At 41.8% G+C, this 23,539-nt stretch overlaps 2 protein-coding genes across 4 annotated transcripts in view; one reads left to right on the top strand and one right to left on the bottom strand.

Moving 5' to 3' along the window:
* The window catches only part of psmd10 (proteasome 26S subunit, non-ATPase 10), a 43,634-nt gene extending 35,838 nt beyond the window's left edge, over positions 1-7,796 (bottom strand). Inside the window, exon 1 of one of the 2 annotated variants that reach the window (XM_060832461.1) lies at positions 7,632-7,796. In XM_060832461.1, the coding sequence (XP_060688444.1) occupies positions 7,632-7,745 (114 nt within the window). In that variant the 5' untranslated portion in view covers positions 7,746-7,796. The remainder of the gene's footprint in view (positions 1-7,631) is intronic. The other variant, XM_060832460.1, reaches the window with a different exon arrangement.
* A 322-nt stretch (positions 7,797-8,118) lies between these two features.
* The window catches only part of atg4a (autophagy related 4A, cysteine peptidase), a 58,048-nt gene continuing 42,627 nt past the window's right edge, over positions 8,119-23,539 (top strand). Inside the window, exons 1-3 of one of the 2 annotated variants that reach the window (XM_060832458.1) lie at positions 8,119-8,503; positions 11,411-11,521; positions 22,852-22,923. In XM_060832458.1, the coding sequence (XP_060688441.1) occupies positions 8,473-8,503; positions 11,411-11,521; positions 22,852-22,923 (214 nt within the window). In that variant the 5' untranslated portion in view covers positions 8,119-8,472. Of the gene's footprint in view, positions 8,504-11,410; positions 11,522-22,851; positions 22,924-23,539 lie in introns of those variants that run through there. The other variant, XM_060832459.1, reaches the window with a different exon arrangement.

Below are 23,539 nucleotides of genomic sequence, written 5' to 3'. Positions count from 1 at the left end.
GGATTTATCACTTCCTCTGGCAATTCATTCCATATACACACCACTGTGTGTGGCAAAGTTGCCCTCAGGTCTCTTAAATCTTCCCCTTCTCACTTCAAAGCTATGCTCTCTCATTTTAAATTCGCTTACCACAGAAAAAAGACTTTGTCTATTCACCTTTTCAATGCCCCACATGATTTTAGAATCTGCATAAGGTCACCTCTCAACCTTAAATGCTCCTGGGAAAAAAGTTCCTGCCTATCCAGCCTTTCCTTATAACTGAAACATTTCTAGAGCTATACATCAAGAAAGGAATTAGGGATCAAGCTATTTCAGAGGCAGTGTTATGTAATGAGAAAGGACCCAGTAGTAGTTCTGTTGCAAAATAACTTTCAGGGAAGAGTAATCATAGCATGCTGAATTTCCCAGTAAGTTTCAAATTCTTTATCTATACTCACTTTGCACAAGATGCAAATTAAAACACCATTACAATCTTGTAAACCCAAGGCCATGTTTCCTCAATGCAGGTATCTTCATTTACCTTTCTGAATCTAACTGGCATCCCGTTTCCTCCCCTCAGTCAAAGCAAAACTCTCAGAGACACAGCAGTTTTACCTTCATCTTTATTCTGGGCCCCGGAGGGAGAGAGAACGATCACCCATGTGCACAGGGACATGAGTTCATGGTCTTCTCTGGAACAGTAATTTTTCAATGAACTATCTTGTCGTTTTACAGGGAAGAGCATTCAGATAAAGCAACATACATATTAATTGGGTGACCATTACAATCAGCTAGTGTCAGTAGTAAAGATTAAGCCATCTGCTATTACACAATGAATAACTGGCTTCACATAATGAATACTTTTCACCTTGTTAAACTGACCTCAAATATTGAATGCTACTTCATCTCGTTAAATGGATTGACATAATTAATGTTTTTTCCACCTTGTTAACCCATTACCCTTGCCTCTCCATTGTTAACTGCAAGTTCTTACCTGATCTGAGTCATACTCAGCTGAATCTCGTTTCACAAAACTCAGAACTTAACCCTTTCCCTACCCAATCATACCCTATGTACACATTCTCAGTCCCTCTTTTTATAATTTCATGATAACCAATGGCATTACTGGCTTTCATAAGACTCTGACAGCCAGTATTTAAGCAAGTAATTGACACACAGCATACAATGATTATAACAAAAACGTTACTTGTCAGTTACAGAAATTAAGAGTTTGAAGAATCCTCCCATTTGGATAAAAAAAATCACCAGTAAAGTTCTTAAACCCACAGTCCTTAGTGGCCACTCCATCCCCTCCAATTCAAGTGAAAACAAGCTAGTTCTCCAAAATTTCCTTTGGTAAAGTGCAACCCAAAATTCAGTCTGTCCTTGCATCACTCGTCAGAAAAATCTGAATTGTTGGATAAGGGCAGTTAAATGCTTCCCAAAACTGATGAGACTTCCGTCCATGCAGAGGTGCTTCAGATGGAAGATACCAGCGCAAATGAGTGGGCAATGCAGCAGCTGCAGCAGCAGGCTAGGTGAACATAAGCATTCTTTGCTGCTTCTGCTCCTGCTCTGCTGCTAAATGTAACAAAGCCAACTGGCTGTTGTGATGTTAGCTTGACCAATGAACCTTCATATCCCTTAAATGATTGAAAGGCAAAGGTAAAGCTCGCGTGGTTTAATGTCTGTAGAAAGGCTTCTATAAAATCATCCCTCTGCCTCTGACGCTCCAGGGAAAACAGTCTCAGCCTGTTCAGCCTCTCCCTATAGCTCAAATCCTCCAACCCTGGCAACATCCTTGTAAATCTTTTCTGAACCATTTCAAGTTTCACAACACCTTTCTGATAAGGAGACCAGAACTGCACGCAATATTCCAACAGTGGCCTAACCAATGTCCTGTACAGCTGCAACATGACCTCCCAACTCCTGTACTCAATACTTCGACCAATAATGGAAAGCACTCAAAATGCCTTCTTCACTATCCTATCTACCTGCGACTCCACTTTCAAAGAACTATGAACCTGCAATCCAAGGTCTCTTTGTTCAGCAACATTCCCTAGAACCTTACCATTAAGTGTATACGTCCTGCTAAGATTTGCTTTCCCAAAATGCAGCACCTCGCATTTATCTGAATTAAACGCCATCTGCCACTTCTCAGTCCATTGGCCCATCTGGTCCAGATCCTGTTGTAATCTGGAGGTAACCCTCTTCGCTGTCCACTACACCTCCAATTTTTGGTGTCATCTGCAAACTTACTAACTGTACCTCTTATGCTCGCATCCAAATCATTTATGTAAATGACGAAAAGTAGAGGGCCCAGTACCGATCTTTGTGGCACTCCACTGGTCACAGGCCTCCAGTCTGAAAAACAGCCCTCCACCACCACCCTCTGTCTTCTGCCTTTGAGCCAGTTCTGTAAGCAAACGGCTAGTTCTCCCTGTATTCCGTGAGATCTAACCTTGCTCATCAGTCAGTCTCCCATGGGGAACCTTGTTGAACGCCTTACTGAAGTCCACATAGATCACATCTACTGATCATCCCTCATCAATCCTCTCTGTTACTTCTTCAAAAATCTCAATCAAGTTAGTGAGATATGATTTCCCACGCACAAAGCCATGTTGACTATCCCGAATCAGTGCTGAAAATGTGTTACTGGAAAAGCGCAGCAGGTCAGGCAGCATCCAAAGAGCAGGGGAAATCGACGTTTCGGGCATGAGCCCTTCTTCAGGAATTCAGGAAGAAGGGCTCATGCCCAAAACGTCGATTCCCCTGCTCCTTGGATACTGCCTGACCTGCTGCGCTTTTCCAGCAACATATTTTCAGCTCTGATCTCCAGCATCTGCAGTCCTCACTTTCTCCTATCCCGAATCAGTCATTGCCTTTCCAAATACATGTACATCCTGTCCATCAGGATTCTCTCCAACAACTTGCCCATCACTGAAGTCAGGCTCACCGGTCTTTAGTTCCATGGCTTATCTTTACCCCCGTTCTTAAGCAGTGGCACCATGTTCGTCAACCTCCAGACTTCTAGCACCTCGCCTATGACTATCGATAATACAAATATCTCAGCAAGAGGCCCAGCAATCACTTCTCCAGCTTCCCAGACTTCTCGGGTACACTTGATCAGATTCTGGGGATTTATTCACCTTCAACCATTTCAAGACATCCAGCATTTCCTCCACCGTAATATGGACATTTTGCAAGATTCAACATCTATTTCCCTACAGTCTATATCTTCCATATCCTATTCCACAGTAAATACTAATGCAAAATATTCATTTAGTATCTACCCCCATTTTCTGTGGCTCCACACAAAGGCTGCCTTGCTGATCTTTGAGGGGCCCTATTCTCTCCCGAGTTACCCTTTTGTCCTTAATATATTTGTAAGAACCCTTTGGATTCTCCTTAATTCTATTTGCCAATGCTATCTCCCCTTTATGCCCTCCTGATTTCCCTCTTAAGTATACTCTTACTGCCTTCATTCTCTAAGGTTTCACTCGATCTATCCTGTCTGTACCTGACATAGGTTTCCTTCTTTTTCTTAACCAAATCCGCAATTTCTTTAGTCATCCAGCATTCCCTATACCTACCAGCCTTTCCTTTCACCCTAACAGGAATATACTTTCTCTGGATTCTTGTTATCTCATTTCTGAAGTCTTCCCATTTCCCAGCCATCCCTTTACCTGCGAATATCTGCCTCCAATCAGCTTTCGAACATTCTTGCCTAATACCGTCAAAAATAGCCTTTCTCCAATTTAGAACTTCAACTTTTAGATTTGATCAATCCTTTTCCATCACTATTTTAAAACAAATAGAATTATGGTCGCTGGCCCCAAAGTGCTCCCCCACTGACACCTCAGTCACCTGCCCTGCCTTATTTCCCAAGAGTAGGTCAAGTTTTGCACCTTCTCTCATAGGTACATCCATATACTGAATCAGAAAATAGTCTTGTACACACTTTAACAAATTCCGCTCCACCTAAACCTTTAACTCTTCACAGTTGTTAGCTTCTTCATTTTTGTGCTCATGACTGGGGAGCTATTGAATCTGTTGGATCGGGTTGTGGAGGGGTGAGCGGTGGTCCGAAGGCGTGCTTTACCTGTGAATGGAGAAAGTCTAGAGACAACGTGAGCTTTGCATTTCCTCTCTCGTTCCTTCCTTGCCAAGGTGGTTATCAGTATGAAGACAGTCACACATTCAACTACACTAAATTATGTCTGCTTATTTCAACATTCTCAGTCGTCTTGAAGCCGGTTATTCTGTCCACTACTTATAACATTGAGTTTTATACAATCCAGAAACTTCTAAATTGTACTGTCTAAATGATTCAGTCAATTAGACAACAACAAGCAATGGTCCTAAAATCAAACCCTCAGGTACCACATTCAGGTTTTTCAAAAATTATTTGCTTTAAACAAATTGATACTTGGCTAATGTGAAAGCTGTCAGGAAAAGTATTTCAAAAATCTGGAACAACAAAATGTTTCCTGTGCTTTAGCAATTGAAGAGGCAGTTTCAATTCAGATTTAAATCTCAAATATTTGTGGGAAACAAATGCTGAATATTTTAAAGTATGTTCTCCAAATAAAACAGTTTGAATTACAGTGGCAATTTTGGTCGAGATCAACATTCTTTGAATTTGCAGTATGAAGGGGGCCAATGAAGTCTTAATAATAACAGAACTGAAACAGATCAGCCTCAAGTTCTAATGTTCTCTAAAATCTTAAAACATCAAAATTAAAATGCACTCTTCTTTTGGTGAACACTCTGCATCAAAAAACACAGCAGCAAAGATACTATAATACAATTCTCTCCTCTGGCTAAAGAATGACCAGTGACCCAGCAATTTTTTTGAAACAGGCATTGTAGAATTTGAAACAATGCAGGGGTTCAAGGCAATCAATTTGTTTTAAGATTACAAGTTTGCTAATTTTGATGAGGACATAACAGTGTACAATTTCAATGTAAAAACAAAATTTGCCCCATACATAGACCACAAAACACATTGTTTTGCCTTGTTTGTATCAGGATTTCAATTCAGTCACTTAAAAAGGATTTTCTGAACCAGTATTTTAACAAACCAAAATTTTTAAACATCAAACACTCTCAGCATGGCACAATTTACATTGAAACTTCCCTTTTTCAACCCAATTATTAGTACAAACTTAATTTCAGTGTTTTCATTTTTATTACACCGATATTACACTTATAATAAGAGCAAGCCCTTACAGCGGACGACATGGCGCCGCAATCCAAGCCACTCTCTTCCCCCAGAAGAAGACTGAGAGCCTCAAATTTCACCACTAGGGGACTTTAACCCCTTTCTCACTTTACTCCTCATGGAGGCATGAACTCCAATTAAACTCAGAGAACCAGAATCCCACTTAAACACAGAAAGCTCGATCCCAATTAAACATAGAGCTTGAAGCTCACTTTAACACAATGCTCGAACCTCAGCATAATGTGGAGGACTTGAACCTCAGATCAACCAACCCGATAGACTCAAACTCCAGTACTGCGCAGAGGACTGTCATCTCAATCAAGCCCACCCCAGAGGACTCTAACCCTAGTACTGCGCAGAGAACCTGAACCTCAATTCACCACCCCCTGCCCCACTCCTCCAGTACCATACGGAAAACTCGAGCCTCTATCACACGCCCCTACCCCCAATGCAGCGCAGAGGACTCAAACCTCTGCCTGCTAGCGCACTTGTGAAACTGTGTCTCTCGACAGAATTACCATTGGAGGAATTCATAGAATAGACAGCGATTGAGCAAGGGGACCATCTCCAGCACAGGAATATCATGAGGGATCAAGGTTTAAAATCTTACCTTGTGGGCCTGTCCCTCTTGAGACACCAATGTTCTGGGCAGCCACCAACACTGTCCAATCGTAACTATCCATTTGGATCCTGCCAACTATGCCAATATCCCCCCCTCAGTTGAAGCAAAACTCTCAGAGACACAGCATGGTTTTACCTCCATCTTTATTCCAGCCCTGGATTGGGAAGAGAACGATCGCACACGTGCATAGAGACATGAGTTCTCGGTCTTCTCTCGAAGGACAGTTTCTCATTGAACTATACAGTCAATTTATAGGAAGGAGAATCCAAATAAGGCAACATACCTATTAATTGGGTGACCGTTACAATCAGCAAGTATCAATAGCACAGACCTAGCCCTTTACTGTTATACAATGAATGACCTTAACCTCATTAACTGGATTCATACAATGGATACTTTTCCCCTGGTTAGCTGACCTTGCATACTGAATGCTTCCAATATTGTTAAATGGCTCTACATAATGAATGCTTTTCCACCTTGATAACCCATTGCCATTGCCTCCAGCACCACAATGAAAACTGCAAGTTCTTATCTGATCTGAGTCATGCTCAGCTGAACTAGTTTCACAAAACTCAGAACTTAACCCTTTCCCTATTTGCGCATATCCTATACACATTCTAAATATGTTTTTCTTATTTCATATGGTTAAAAAACGTGATGGGGGTGTCATTGGCTAGAAATTGCCCATCCCTAATTTCCAAGAGTATAGGTAAGAATCACTTTTTGCTGTGGGTTTGGAATCAAATGCAAGGCAAGGAAGAAAGATTTCCTTCCCTAAAGGTCATTATCAAACTGGACATATTAAAAAAAAACAACAATGACAGTGATTACATGGTCACTATTAGGTTAACTTTTTGCAACCAAGATTTTTGTTGAATTAAAATTTCAACATCTGCTTTGGCAGGAACCAATCTCATGTGCCCAGAGCATTTGCGTGAGGTTCTGGTTCAATACTGTCATTACTAATACATCATCATTTGTATTTTAGCTGACTATGAGATGTGGCTACACCAGCATTCCTTTGTCCAGAAGACAGATAAGAATCAGCCCATTAACTAAAAGGAATATACTACAGATGTTGGAAATCTGAAACAGAAGATGTTGAAGGATCTAGCATCTGTGGAGACAGAAACAGAACTCATGTTTCAAGTCCAGTACAGTTCTTCAGAACTCAAGTACTGTTGTGGGTTGGAGTCTGATGTAGACCAGGCCAGGTAAGCAGAGCAGATTTTTTGCCCAAAAGGTCATTAATAACCCATGCTAAAAGATAAATTATCCATTATTCTAACCACATAACCCATCTATTAGCACTTATATCCATTCTGCAATGAAGAACAGCTTGTTATCAGACTTATGAACAGACCTCTCAAATACTACAGTTAATATTTCTCTGCACTTTATCTGTAACATTGCCTTTTGCATTCTATTATCCTAAAGTACCTATGGAAGGTATGATTTGTCCAGTTAGCACGCAGTACAATACTATTCACTGTATTTCAGTACATGACAATAATAAATTTAATCAAATCAAGATTTTTGACTTCGTCCACCCCAGTCCAACACGGGCACCTCCACAGCATCGAGACTCAACCTCTCAGAAAAAATCTGCAATGCTATGCGTAATGGATTACCCTGAAGGGTGCAGGCATGGAGCCAAAAGGACATTTGGACAAAATGAGTGGAATATGTTTTCCCAATGGAACTACAAATGAACCTCTCGAGATCCCAAACCGACCCTCACTATGGAGAAGCGTCTCAGCACAGCCTCTTGACAATATAAACTGTAAAAGGGGGATTTTAGCTTACTTGGTCAGTTATGGTAGCCAAACTCTTATTTGACAGGACAAGCGTCTTAAGCTGCTCCAGCTCCCCTGTGTAGGCCAGGTTACAGATCTCCACATTAGACACTGAACCATCCATGATGCTGATTCACTCTCATAGCAACCAAAAAGGGACTCCACTTCCGCAGAAACCAATATTCCTTCCGGTTCGTCATTGCCCACCTCGTACACACATCTCCTGACCTGACCTGACCCCACCCCCCACCAATGATCGCCTCCCCTGTACCATTTAACCCGCCCCCGATTCAAGTGTCAATCAGTAGATCACTGGCCCCGCCCCCTTGGTTTTTCATTACATCACTGGCATCGCCTCCGACTGGGAAGGCAAACGCCACTGACCCCGCCCCCCAGCCAGGGACCTCAGCATTGTCTCCGCTCCCCACAGCTGTCAATCACAGCGTTGTCCCCACCCCTAATCGGCTGTCATTCAAAGCGTAGCTGACCAATTAGATTAAAGGAAAACACACCGGGCATTGCCGTACGGATTCACTCGTCGAGTGTCCTCTTACCTTCCGCTCTTTAGGAGCGGTATCATGTATTTAGACAATGGAGATACAGGCTCACAGTTAGTGACCGAAGGAGACAGCCATTTCTCGTCCTTCCTCTGAGCTTTAGGCCCTAGCAACGGTGGCCGGCCTTCAGCCGGCGCCAGCTCACAGCGGAATTACGTCACGGTCGGGTACGGTGCATTCCGGGAAGTGTAGTCCAACATGTCTAGGGGAGAGACAAAGGCTCGGAGCGCAGGAGGACTACATTGACCAAAAGCCACTGCGTACTGTGCGCAGGCTCATCGCTTTGATCCTGTGATGACACTGACAGGACTGAGAATGGACGCAGGTAACGTCTTAGCTTTTGGAACAAAACTAATAGATGCATTCCCCAAACTATCTCAGCCTTCCCTTCGTTAAGCGTCGTTTGTAAGTTGATTTAGTGCTAGTTAATAGAGTGGTCGGTGGTTGGGTAAAAGCTGTGAGTGTAACTGCATTTATGGTTGTTTCGAGGCTATAATAAATATTGTAACAATTCGCGTTGTGGGGGATGGTATCAACTTGTAGTTTAATTGCTGCTGTCATTTGTTTCAATCTTATAATTCATTATTTACGGTATTACCTGTTCAGAAACTGAAAGAAGCCCCATGGGCTTGGAATTTAGCTGATGTCAGATTATTTGTTACTGTTACTTATTAAAACATTCAAAGGAGTTCCTTCTTATCAATGCTTGACGCCTGCTCAACTTTTTGTTTGGTCAATTATACATTTAAATGTATAGTTTGTTTAAGTTAGGCTAAGCTCGTAAGATGTTCATTCGTGATGTCAAGTTAATGAAAGCTTGTTGACTACCCGTTACACAATGACATGAAACCCTGTCCTAAAATAAAGTGACTTGGATCTAAATAGGAATGACATCCTATGTTGATTCTTGGTGCCTTGAGTTGACCCTTTTGACAGCTTGTGAGGGTTGACCACAGCTGTCCCAGTGCCACGTTCTTGCCAATGTTTACCGAATCAAAACCTGTTCAGTGTAAGCTTGTCAGGGTTAAAAAAATGTGCTTAGACATGAACCGGTGAATGTGTCTGTGGTGTGTTGCAACTCTTGAGTGGTGAGTTTTTTTTAGACATTTATTTAGTAGAAAATATGATGTTGATGTATGTTTACAGTTATAAAGTAAATACAGCAGGTCCACAAGGAATGTTACATGCTGAATCTGGAACAAGAAAAAAACACAATTTGAACCAAATTGAATCCTGATGACTTTGTGATTAACAAGTTATGATTTGTGAACTAACAAACTCTCAAATTCTACTACTAGTGAGCTAGCTGATCTCTGCCAGAACAATGCTGCAGTTGTGTGCTACCCTTGACGAAGAGGCAGGAAACCAGAAGTGAAGAGTGTGGTGCTGGAAAAGCACAGCTGGTCAGGCAGCATCTGAGGAGCAGGACAGTTGACATTTTGAGCATTAGCTCTTCATCAGGAATGAAGAGGTGGCCCAAGGGATCTGAGATAAATTGGAGAGATGTGGGGCTGGAGGGGTAAGCTAAATGGGAATGCAATAAGTATATGAATTTAGGGGTGAAGGTGATTGGTGGCAGAGGAGGGTGGGGCGGATCAGTGGGAAGGATAATGGACAGATAGGACAGTTCAAGAGGGTGGCCGAGTTGGAAGGTTAGATCTGGGAAATGAGGAAACTGATGAAATCCACATTGATTCCATGTGGTTGGAGGGTCCCAAGGTGTTGGATGGCTAGAATTTGGTGTGAAGGAGGCTCTGTGGCCGAACGTTTTAACTCCCAATCCCACAGGTTGGAGTTGTTTACTGCGTGTGTCCCAGAGATGTTCTCTGAAATAATCTGCTAGTTGGCGTCCTGTCTCCCCAATGTAGGGGAGACCACATCGAGAGCAATGGACACAGTAGATGACATAGCAGTAGCAGGTCCTGGGTCGCTTATACCACCAAACTCTAGCCATCCGATGCCTGGACGAAGAGCGTCTCATCCTCTGCCTTGGGATCCTCCAACTATACGGAATCAATGTGGATTTCACTAGTTTCCTCATTTCCCCTCCCTCCAATCTGCCAACTCGACATGCACTTTTGAACTGTCCTACCTGTCCATCTCTGCTCTACCCTCCTTTCTGTTCTATCATCTTCACCCTTGCCTTCAGCTCCCTATCCCATTGCCATCTATCCCCACTCTCCTTCTCTACCCCTGCCTCTCCCCTCTCCCCACCCCCCCACCACGACCAATTTATCTCTCAGTCCCTTTGGTCCGCCCCATCATTCTTGATGAAGAGCTTATGCTCAAAGCGTTGCTTTTCCTTCTCCTTGGATACTGCCTCACTGGCTGTGCTTTTCCAGCACCACACTCTTCAACTCTGAACTCCAGCATTTGCAGTCCTCACTTTCTCTGAGGTAGGAGGCCAGCCTGGTTTTCCACATTAATCATTGAACAGTAATTAACAATGTAAAAAATGGCATGGATGTGAATCATGAGTGAGGACAAAGGAGGACGTTGCATTCGTAACTTCTGTAGCCAACTAAGCTGGCAATAGGAATGTAGGAACAAGATTAAGCCATTTGAACTTTTGAGCCAGTTCTGCTGCTCCAATTACAAGACTGTTGTAATTCTTCAAATAGTGGTATACAATTATTTGTATTGACTTTAGAGCTTGTTGAAAAAGGCATCATGTCACCAGTAGCAGTGTAGCTCTTCCTCATTACTGCAACAAAGTGTCAACTTAAATGATGTGCTGAAGTCTATGGAGTGTGGCTTGATCACATAATCTCCTTACTAGTTTAATATGTTGCCACTAAAAGAAGACTTTTCATTTGGAAATGCAATTAACAAAAAATTTAATTTTCCACAACTACTTTTGTCTTAACATTGATTCTTGGAACGTAGCGATGTCGCCGATCTTTAGTTTTTTAAGAAAATGACATAAGTTTGATATAACTGATTAGCTTGCTTGGGAACTTAGTAGAATAGTCACAAGTCAATGACATTGGTGTGGACCTTAAGTCACTTATAAGATGGGCAAAGAACCAAGTTCTCATCCCTAAAGAATATTGATGATCCTGAAAGTTTAAGACAATTTGACCTTTTGAGCCTGCTGTTGTCACCTGCGATGCCAACATTTAAAAAAAATCCTGATTTGTTAAACGAGAATGTTCTGAATGATTGTTCAGAAATGTATTTTTGTTGTTTTCTATGCTGTCTTTACTATGCTATCTCTTTTATGTTGCAACAGTTCTGGCCAAGTGTGAAAATCAAATACCTGGCTTCTCTGATTTGCTTGAAGATTTTCCAGACACCGAAGAGCCTACTTGGATTCTGGGGAAACAGTATCACTTAAAAACAGGTGAGATTAATGTAGTAAATAAAGCAAGTATACTGGATTCCTGTTCTTACCTATGCTAGGTAAGATTATTCCAGGCTGAAGTTGTTTGTCAAACTGGCTGTTTGGTCCAGACATGTAGAGAGCAAAAATATTACTGACAAATAAACTTGGGTGCCAGAATACATTGAACTGCAAACTCTCAATCATAATGAGAGGTCTCTGTAAATGTGTACTTTTAGAAATCGGATAAAAGGAAAGATGTTAAGAGTGAAAGAAATAGTTCATCCAAATCAAGTATTTGGAATGACCTCTTTATCCTGTACCCTCTTTAGTCGCAGGCAAGGTCCCAGAGGACTGGAGAATAGCCAATATTGGTCCCTTGTTTAAACAGAGCAATGGGGATAATCTGGGAAATTACAGACCACTGAGCCTCGTGTCAATGGTATGGAAATTATTGGAGAAGGTTCTGAGTAACGGGATTTATTCAGATTTGGAGAACATGGATTTCCAGCTACAGGCAGCATGGCTTTGTAGAGGGGATCACAAACCTAGAGCCATAGAGCAATACAGCATGGAAACAGACAGCGGTTCAACTTGTCGTTGTTGACCAGATATAATTATTCTAGTCCCATTTGACAACATTTGTTCCATATCCCTCTAAACCCTTCCTGTTCATACACCCATCAAGGTGCCTTTTAATTGTTGTAATAGTACCAGCCTCCATCACTTCCTCTGGCAGCTCATTTCATACATGCACCATCCTCTACATGAAAAAGTTATCCATGAGGTCCCTTTTAAATCTTTCCCCTCTCACCTTAAACCTATGCCCTCTGGCTTTGGACTCCACCAGCCTGAAGAAAAGATCTTGTGTATTTACCTTATCTTTGCCCCTCACAATTTTATAAACTTCAATAAGGTCACCTCTCAGCCTCGGGGAAAATAATCCCAGTCTATTCAGTCTTTCCCTCTTAGCTCAAACCCTTTAACCCTGACAACATCCTTGTAAATCTATTCTGAACCCTTTCATGTTTCACAACACCATTCCTATAGCAGGGAGACCAGAATTACATGCAGCATTCCACTAGTGGCTTAACCAATGATCTATACAGCTGCAACATGACTTCACAACTCCTATACTCAGCGCACTGACCAATAAAGGTAAGCATACCAATCACCTTCTTCACTATCCTATCTACCTACAAGTCCACTTTCAAGGAACTATGAGCCTGTACTCCAAGGTCTACTTGTTCAGCAATACTCCACAAGACCTTGCTATTAAGTCCTGCTCTGATTTGCCTTTCCAAAATGCAGCATATTTATCTAAATTAAACTCCATCTGCTACTCCTTGTCCCACTGGCCCATCTGATCAAGGTTCCATTGTACTCTGAAGTAACCTCCTTCGCTACACTTCCAACTTTTGTGTCATTTACAGACTTACTAACCATATCTCATATGTTCACATCCCATTTGTATAAATGACAAAAAGCAGTGGACCCAGCACTGATCCTCGTGGCATACCACTGGTCACAGGCCTCCAGTCTGAAAAGCAATCCTCCGCCACCACCCTCTGTCTTCTACCTTTGCGCCGGTTCTGTAACCAAATGCCTAGTTCTCCCTATATTCCATATGATCCAACTTTGCTAACAATTCTAGCACAAGGAGCTTTATTGAATGCCGTACTGAAGTTCATATAGATCTTGTCCGCTGGTCTGCCCTCATCAATCCTCTTCGTTACTTCAAAAAACTGAAGTTGTTCTTGGCAAGCTGGTGGCGATTCTGCTACCGTGGATGGCTCCAAGAAATTATTAGTTTAAAACCTTACAGAACATGTATTCGTTAATATTTGGGAGTGGGAAGGATGCCAAAAGAAAAAGGAGCGAGTAACAGCAGCAAGGAGGACACTCCCCTGCAGCACCAGGCACACCAGAGGCCACAGCATCAGCCTCTCCCGGACCCCCAGGGGACCTGACAGACTTTCAGCAATTGGCACCGACAGTGGCAAGACTTACTTCGAAGGGTGGGGCTGCGATTGTGCAGATCCGTGCCCATGTCCAACCCATCGTGTCCATGCTGCAGAAGCATGAACGGGACTTCCAGGGCTGCAGTGAGGAGATGGAGGGTTGAACCAAAGCCTCGGAAGTGGCAATCGAGTCCTTATCCAGTCAGATTCAGGTACTGGAGCAGGAAGGTGCGGGCCTTATGAGACCAGACGACGACCTTGTAAATCGAGGTCGGAGGATGAATTTTCGGATTGTCAAGCTCCCGGAGGGTGACCAAGGTGGTCAGCCAGTCAGCTTCTTTGTGCAGCAGTTCCTGGACCTTCAAAACGAGTCTAGTCGGCTGCAGATTGAAAGGACTTATCAGTTCACAGTGCACGGGTCTGGGTCGGTACAGTGCCCCGAGCACTTCCATACATATAAGGATGAGCAAAAAATGATAGAAGCCTCCGGATCACTGGGGAAAGACCCACAGGCACTGCTGCACAAGGGGTCAAAAATCATGTTTTTCCAGGATTTCTCAGCAGCTGTAATTTGATGAAGCTAAAAAGAGGCTGAGGAACCTGGGCATCCAGTACTCCATGAGGTACCCCGCAGTGCTCCGTTTCAGCCACGAGGGCTCAGTTTATACTTTTGACTCATCTGAAAAAGCTTAGAATTTTGTAGACACTTTAAAATAGACCGACTGGTCTGAAGAATACAGTTAACATTCATCATCTTTTCCTTTTTTCTGTGTTTTCCCTTCTCTTTCCCTAATAATTAAAAAAAAAACTTGGAATATATTGTTGCTATTATATTTTTATAACTGGAATGGAGCCGGGGATGGGCGGAGTGCTTATCCTGACTTTGTCTTCTTGCTTTGCTCACTTAGGATCATCTCTTTGTTTAGTTTTTTTTGCCTAAGGCAGGGGCATAGTCTGGGCTTGAAGGAGCTGTGAAGGAGGGGTTGGGTCGGGTGATTGCCCCCTATGGCAAGGATGGAGAGTCTCCCGTTCAAGGTTTTATAGTTGGTTTTTTGGTAGCAATAGTTGTTTGCAGTTATGATACAGTATTTTTATTTACACAGTTCTGTGACTCTGAGTCTTTATTTACTTGTGCTTGGCACATTGTAAGCAGCGTTCTCCCTCCTGGAGGTTCAAGGGTCTCTGAAAGGGGATATGGCTAAGTGTGTTGTTAAATGGTGCATCTGGAACATCAGGGGAAGTCATTTGCCTGTTAAAAGGAAATAAGTGCTTTCTAGCCTTAAGAGGGAAAGGGTTGATATTGCCCTATTGCAGGAAAACCATCTAGGTAATGGGGAACACCTGAAGGTATTCTTTTCATCCTTTACCACTAAAAGTAGGGGAGTGGCAGTACTTATCCAGAAAAATCTTCCGTTCACATTATTAGAGCAGGTGAAAGATGAGCAAGGGTGGTTTGTGATGCTTAAGGCTCAGATACAGGGGAAGGAATATGGCATTTTCAATGTCTACTGTCCTCAGGAGCATTCCTGCAAATTTTTGGCTAGTGCCTTTTCTCGGTTGAGTGCCTTTGGAACACGGCACATTATTGTAGGGGGGGAGATTTCAATTGCCTTTTGGATACGGCAGTGGATGGTATGATTAATAGGACCCCAACTATTTCTTCGTAGGCCACGCAGGTGGCTGACTTAGGTGAGAGTTGGGGCTGGTGGACATTTGGAGATGTCTTCACCCTACTGGCAGGGACTTCATCTTTTTTTCAAACCCACATAAGTGTCATATGAGGATTGATTTTTTTTTTCTGGCTCCTTTTGACCCTTTTGGATTATATTATAGTTTTTGGGAACACAGCTATCTCTGATCACACGCGGTGTATTTGGAGGTTAAGGCCAAAAGTGAGGGGCTAGGTTAGTGGCACTGGTGTCTGGATGCTTTTCTCCTTAAGGATTCCAAATTTGTGGAGTACATTTTGAAGGAATTTCAGAAATTCTTGACTATCAACTCGGGCATGGCTAGTAGTCCATCTATGCTATTGAAGACCACTAAAACCTTTGTTCAGGGATTAATTAATTACTATTCAGCTAGCTGGAAACGACAGAAGTGGGAACAGCAGTGTCTACTTGAGACATGGTTGAAAGCCGCCAAGGCAGCATATTTTTATTAGATTAGATTCCCTACAGTGTGGAAAAAGGCCCTTCGGCCCAACAAGTCCACACCGACCTTCCGAAGAGCAACCCACCCAGACCCATTCCCCTACATTTACCCCTGCACCTAACATTATGGGCAATTTTAGCATGGCCAATTCATCTAACCTGCACATCTTTGGATTGTGGGAGGAAACCGGAGTACCCGGAGGAAACCCAAGCAGACACTGGGAGAATGTGCAAATTCCACACAGACAGTTGCCCGAGGTGGGAATTGAACTCGGGTCCCTGGTGCTATGAGGCAGCAGTGCTAATGACTAAGCCACCGTGTGGCCTAGGGTGACTACGCCAGGGTCCGTACATACAATGCCTAAAGGATTAATGAGGCTTTTTGGAGATTTTTCTCTGAATTGTATTGGTCTGAGGGTTGTGAGGACAGGTGGGCTAAAATGGAAGCCTTTTTTAAGAACCTGGACTTCCTGGGGTAACCTTGGAACTGGACTTTCTTCTTAATGCCCCCTTGACAGTTCAGGAAATACCAGAGGCAGCTAGGCAACTTCAGAGTGGGAAAGTGCCTGGCCCTGATGGTCTCCGAGGTGAGCTTTATAAGTTTATGGGGATTTTGTCAAGGCTGATGTTGGAGATATACAATCACTCTTACCCATGAATGCTTATCACCATCTTTGAGTGAAGCTAATATTTCCCTTATTCTTAAGAAGGGAAAGGTTCCTGAGGATTGTGACTCACACAGGACCATCTCTCTATTAAATTCAGATTTCAAGATTCTGTCTAAGATCCTGGTGCTGAAATTGGAGAAGGTGTTGCCCTGTATTATTAAAAGAGACCAGACAGGTTTTATAAGGGGCCGTAGGTCTTCTAATAATATTAAAGGTTGCTGAATATGGTCCAAGTATGTCAGCAATGATCGATTCAGGGGTTGGTGATTTCCTTAGATGCAGAGAAAGCATTTGACCAGGTGGAATGGCCATATCTCTTTTGTGTCTAAGATCGGTTTGGGTTGGATGGGGTCTTTGCTAGGTGGGTGGAGGTTTTATATCATCACCCTCTGGCCGTGGTCATCATCAACGGGGTGAAGTCTCGGAACTTTCAGTTTGGTAAGGGTAGTCATCAAGGCTGCCCCCTTTCACCGTTGTTGTTTACGTTGGTGGTAGAGCTGCTGGCAGAGGCCATTCGTCAGAACATCCACATAACCGCTCTGGAAATGGGACTGAGGGTACACAAGATTACTGTGATGCGGATGATATCGTTCTGTTTTTACCAAACCCGATGACCTCCGAACCCCTTTTGATACAATGTATTAATTCATTGGGGCTATTTCAGGATATAAGATCAACTTTGCAAAATCAGAGGCTAAGCCTTTGGGGAATCTCAAGGAAGTGCCAGAGGCTGAAGGTGGCCCTAGGTTCCCTTCTAAGTGGTCTCAAGCAGCGTTCCGATACCTAGGCATTTTTATTACCCCCATGTTTGATTGGTTATTTCGATTAACTTTGCTCACTTGCTCGACAATATTAGGAGGGATCTCCAGTGATGGGAAGCTCTTCTAATTTCATGGTTGAGCCGAATAGCTCTTATCAAAATGAATGTCCTTCCTTGTTTGCTTTATCCCATGCGTATGCTCCCTATATGTTTCTCAGATCAACGCTGCAGTAACTTATGAGTTGGTTTAATTCCTTTGACTGGTGGCCCCTCATCAATCTTACTAAATTGCAGTTGCCTCAAGAATGGGGAGGAGTTGATTTCTCAGATCTCAGGAGGTATCAATTCAGTTCCCTGCTATCCTTTGTGTGTGATTGAGCCTGGATGGTTACTTACCCAATGTGGCTGGATGTTGAGGCCTCCAAGGCAAAGTGCCTCCTTATTAACCTGTTGTTCATGGATAAGATGAGGACAGTTATAGTTCCACTGCTGGAACCCCATTGTCATTAGTATGGTCAAGGCATGGAAGGCAATGCGTTAGGGTAAGGGTTGCTTATTCAAGACTTCATCACTTATGACCATAGTTGGTATGCTGGGGTTCCGACCAGGGATGATGGACTCAGGGTTCAAACTATGGGCAGTGAGAGGAGTTTCCAGTTTGGGAGACTTGTTTGAGGGAAAGGTTATGATGTCTTTCGAGCAATTGAACTGCAAATATGGGCTGCCCAGCTGAGATCGTTTCTGTTTTTTTCAGATGAGGGATTTGATTCAGCAGAAGACTATGCTTCTCACGAAGGCCTGTAAGCCCAATACAGAGAGGTTGTTGCTACGTTCCACAAGCACCCTCTCGGTTAGTGTCCTCTATCACCTGCTGGGTGGCAGGGTCTGGCAGGATATTAACTGGTTATGTGAGGTCTGGGAGCAAGAGCTAGGAGTGGAAATCTCTTCTGAAACATGGGAGGACATATGGAGAATGTGTAAAAGATCTCAATCTGTAATAGGACATATGCTATGCAATTAAAAGTTCTGCACAGGGTTTATCTGGCACTGGACTGTCTGGCGAAGTTTAGAAAAGGAGCATCTTCAATGTGCCCCAAGTGTAAAGTAAGTGTAGGTACTCTTGCCCATTGCTTCTGGACATGCCACAGGCTCCGTGTTTATTGGAGCGCTGTGGCAGGAGAGATAGGAAGAGTATTGAGGACTGAATTTAAAGTAGACCTGAGATCTTTCCTCCTAGGTCTAATGAATTTATTATCTTTAGACAGACATGGGAAGAAACTATTTAGTATTCTTGCATACTGTGCACAGAAGAATATTCTGATGAATTGGGTGTCTGAGAACTTGCCAGGCTTGCTGGGATGGCGGCAATTAACTATGGAGTGCATTCCCTTGGGTTTTTTTTTCACAAATATGGTGCATATAGCAGACCTCTTTTATAAGACATGGCAGGCCTTTTTGAGTTATTTGGATCTAGATTTGTCAGCTATCTTAACTAGGGTGTTTGTTTAACCAGGGTGGTTAGTTTTGCTGAGCTCTGGGCCCTGGAGGGGGCACTCTTGGGTTAATATGGGTTAATACAACACTCCCGTTCTTTTGTTTGGGAGCTTTGCACCGAGCATTGCTATTTTATGTTTTTGTGTGTCTTTTTGTCTTTTAAAAAATTATTTATTAATCACTTATTTATTTATTGGTGGTGTTTTGCACATATATTAGATTTTGTTTGTATTACAGGATAGGTTAGTAGTTAGTAATCAGTAGTTGTATTGTAATTTGCATTTTTCCTTATTGTACTGATATTTGTTATATTTTTAATAACTGATTTTGTAAAATCAAAAAAATTTCTTTTTCTTGCTAATAAATATATTTACAAAAAAAACTGAAGTTAGTGAGAGGTGATCTCCTACGCACAAAGCATGTTGACTAACCCTAATCAGACTTTGCCTTTCCAAATACGTGTAAATCAGGATTCCCACCAACAACTTACTCACCATCGATGTTGGGCTTCCTAGTCTATAGTTTCCTGCTTTTCCTTACCACCTTTCTTTAACAGTGACAACAAGTAAGCAATCTCCAGTCTTCCAGCACCTCACCTGTCGTTATCGATGATACAAATATCTCAGAAAGGGGTCCAGTGATCACTTCCCTAGCTTCCCACAGAGTTCAAGGATACACCTGATCAAGTCCTGGGGATTTATGCATCTTTATTTGTTGATTGAGTTTTTGAGGAGCTGACAAGGACGGTTGAGGGCAAAGTACTGGATGTTGTCTACATGGATTTTAGCAAGGCCTTTGAAGTGACAGGCTGATATAGATGGTGAAGTCACAGGGGATCTGGGTGAGCTGGTAAGATGGATACAGAGCCGGCTTTTTCATTTAAAACAGAGTGGCAGAATGTTTCTCTGACTGGCAATCTATGACCAGTGGCATTCCAGTCTTGTTTGTAATACATGTCAATGATTTGGAAAATAACGTAGGTGGTCTGATAAGCAAGTTTACAGACAACTTAAAGGTTGGGGAGCTTTGAGTAGTGAGGAGGATTCTGAGGATGCAGCAGGATACACAGATTGGAGACTTGGACAGAGAAATGGCAAATGGAACTTAATACAGGCAAATGCAAGGGGATGCATTTTGAAAGGTCAAATGCAGGAGGGAAGTATTTACTAAATGGCAGAAGTATGTATTAAATTAGCACTATTCATACCGAAAGGGATTTAAGCATGCAGATCCACAGTTACCTGAAAGTGACAACGCAAATGAGTAAGATGATCAAGAAGGCATATACCATGCTTGCCTTAATTGGTTGGGCATTGAGTATAAAAATTAACAAGTCCTGTTGCAACTGAATAGAACTTTAGTAAGGTCATATTTAAAATATTGTGTACGGTTGTAATCGCCACGAGAACAGAAGGGTGTGGAGTTTTTGGAGAGGGTACAGTAAAAGTTAACTCAGACTCTCCAAACCAGGCAACTTCTTGGTAATGAGGCAAGATTGGACAAACTCTGAGGCTGAGGGGCAACCTGATATGTTTACAAAATTGAGAGGCATGGATATAATGGAAAGCTGGAGTATTTTTGTATTTTTCCCAAGGCTGAAATGTCAATGACTAGGAGATATGAGTTTAGGTGGAGTGGGGGGAAGGAGTTTAAAGAAGATGGAAATGCAAGTTGTTTTTTTTTAACACAGGTTAGTAAGTGCCAGAAATGCACTGCCAGGGGAGGTGGGAGAAGCAGGTGTAATTGTAACATTTAAGAACCATCTTGACCAATTTCTGAACAGGCAGGGAATGGAGGGATATGGATAACTTAGAGGCAAAAGGCTTCTTGTTTATAAAGGCGACTTGACCACACAGATTTACAGGGCCTTTTCCTGTGCTGTACTGTTCTTTGGTCTTCTTGTTCTAAAAGAAAATTAATGCAGTGTCTATAAACCAGTCCAGCATATTTGTTTGAAATCGGGAAGAGACAGAGGGATGAAATAAAACCAGAAAATGCCAGAAGTTGTTCTGTACTTTTAATGGAAAGATAGGCTTAGCAATGTAGGTGTGATATTTCTGAACTTTCCTACATGAAATATGCTGCTCTTTCAGTTGCTGAGTTACCTTCTGCACATTGGACTGTAATCATAAACTGAGAAACCTAGAAACTAAGGATAACCTTTGGTGTAATTTGATGATAATGCTATAATTAATCTGGCATTTTACTGCACACTTATAAAATACTGCACAGTACATTTTCAAGCAATGACACTTGTTAAATCCACAAATGAGTAACTATTGCATAGCAGCAATGTCAGACAACAATGAGAAAACTGAATGTCCTTTTCCTTTTGGCAAAGGAAGAAATATTGCTCAAGATTTGAGGAAAATCTCTATGAATTAGAACCACAAGCTAGAAAATGGACCTAGGGAATTAATTAATCCCAATGAATAGTGATTCAATTTGAAGTATTCACTACTAAAATCCTATTTCAGCTGAAAGTGGAGGAGTAAGTGGATCAGAGTTAGAAGAATTTTGAAAGTTGCAGTGAGAATATAAGGAAGCAGGAAAGAAGGAAAATCTCTATTTAGAAAATGTAATTTCATGTACATCCCCAAAGGTTTAATTTTAAAATAACTGGGCAAGTCATCAAAAAATAAAATTCCACTGCTTTAGAAAGATTTATTAATTTGCTTAACAATTGGCTAGAATAACATGCATATCAGTACAGATTGAATAAAGATTTTGGGAGAAACTTACCAACAGAGAATGGTGAGATTATGTCAAATGGAAAGAATTAGGTATGTAAAATTGATGGCATTTAAGGGGAAGCTTTGATATACATGACCGAAGGGGCGAGAAGGAACTAGAAGTGGTGGTATGGGTTAGCAAGGAAAAAAATGGCAGGAGATAATTAGAATAGAGAGAAACTTGTGGTGAATGTCCACCATCAAATACTTGGTTGGGGTCAAATGTCTTGTTGAGTTCTGTGGTCTAGATAATTGTATGTGTATCAGGATCAAGAAAATAACTTCTCAACCTATCATTACATAGGTAATACAAATTAGTGAACCATAGAAGGCAATGTCTTTTAGATAGTTATTTTTTTAAATCTGTGGAATGGATTAAACAAAGCAATATTTCTTTGTTTCCCTATTCAGCTATTCTGTTGTGAAATTTTGATAAAATGAAGTTTTTTTTCAGTTTGTTTAAGCAGTGATTAGAATTTAGAAAAGATGATGTTGTGGTAATACTTCTGGATGGTAATTTGGAGATCTGAGTAATAATTTTAAAGATTGAAAGTTCAAATCCCATCAAGACAGGTGGAAATAACTTTTTTTTTTAAATCTGGAAATTTGAAGCTGCTTCACAATGAATAAATACCTGTTTGTATCTCAGGGATAATGCCAACCTGGTCAGTGATGTTCATCTTCTGAGAACCATTTTTTAAAAAAATTGTAACCAGTGCTTTATTGTTCTTCATTATGTAATCTGTGGTTCTAACCCTCTAATTTCAGAAATTCCTTCCAACAGTTTTAAGTATTCTCAGCACTAAATCACAAAATGACAGATGAGATAACTAAAAGAATAATAAAAATAATATCCAGCAAAACCTGGGGTCAATGGCACTATTTTCCTGTACATCTCTGGACGTAGTGGTACTTCCATATTAAAGGTGTGAGATTTACCTCCATGGTTATGTTTTTCTTTGAGTCCTTAATGCGTCGATTTGCGAATTCACTTGGCCTTGCAGTTTTTTTGATAGTAATTCTGTAAAGCTATTAGATTTAATATACATAAGAACTAAGAGCAGGAGTGGGTAATTCAGTCCCTCTTGCCTGCTTGCCATTTAATACAATCATGGCTGATCTCATCCAAGGAACAGGAAATTCGACGTTTCGGGCCAGAGCCCTTCATCAGGAAGGGCTGATGCAGGGCTCTGGCCCGAAACGTCGAATTTCCTGTTCCTTGGATGCTGCCTAACCTGCTGTGCTTTAACCAGCAACACATTTTCAGCTCTGATCTCCAGCATCTGCAGACCTCACTTTTTACTGGCTGATCTCATGTCAGCCTCAACTCCACTTTCCTGCCCATTTCCCTTAACCCTTTAACCTATTACTAATTAAAAGTCTGTCTATCTCTTCCGTAAACTTATTTAGTGTCCTAACATCTGTGGTATTCTGGGATAGTGAGTTCCATAGATTTACAACCCTTTGAGAGGTGCAATTCCTCCTCAAATCTGTTTTAAATCTGCTACCCACTACTCCATCACTTGAAAAGCAGTGTTGCTTTATTATTGATACCTAGTATCTAATGTTTCTTTTTCTTTCAACAGAAAGATCTGAACTCCTATCAGATGTGAGGTCAAGACTTTGGTTTACTTACAGGAAGAAGTTTTCCCCAATAGGTGAGTATTTTGGCTGGGGTTCACTGTCCATTGGTAGTGTGATGTAACAATCAAAGGCTCAGGTGAAGAGGGTGACAGTCATCCCCTTTTCCCTACTACTGTTGCTACTTTTGGAGTGCTTCTTTCTGAAGACTAGATAGCAACCAGCATTTATAAAGCATCTTTTAACATTTACCTTCTGGGCAAATCCTTTAGTTCAACCATACTATGGTAGGAAGTGAAGCCCATTACAAATAATCTCACAATCAACCAATTTATATTGTGTCTTGTACGCTGTCCGAGAGATTCTTCCTGAAGCACCAGCAAAACGTCACAGTCCTCCTCCTATTATCACGGCTTGTTTTTGCCTCATCTAGATTGCAGTCACCTTGCTTGGCCTTATCACCAGGAACCATCAGTTTTTCATGCCATATTGAGTCAACTTGTCTCAGCAAAGATGGTGGTGGCTTGGGTATCCCTGGACCAGGAAATGTAACAAGAGTTGGCTAACGTGACTGTTATTGATCATTGTCTAGAGGAGGGATAAATTTTCTAAATGCATTTGGTTAAATGACATGCTAAGATAGGATGGCACTGAATTATGGCAGTCCCCACAATTGAATAACCTCACAGTACT

Source organism: Hemiscyllium ocellatum, chromosome 11, assembly GCF_020745735.1.
Source record: "Hemiscyllium ocellatum isolate sHemOce1 chromosome 11, sHemOce1.pat.X.cur, whole genome shotgun sequence".
Classification (NCBI taxonomy): domain Eukaryota; kingdom Metazoa; phylum Chordata; class Chondrichthyes; order Orectolobiformes; family Hemiscylliidae; genus Hemiscyllium; species Hemiscyllium ocellatum.
The sequence above is the reverse complement of the archived record's forward strand: the minus strand, read 5'-3'. Positions and strand labels throughout refer to the sequence as shown.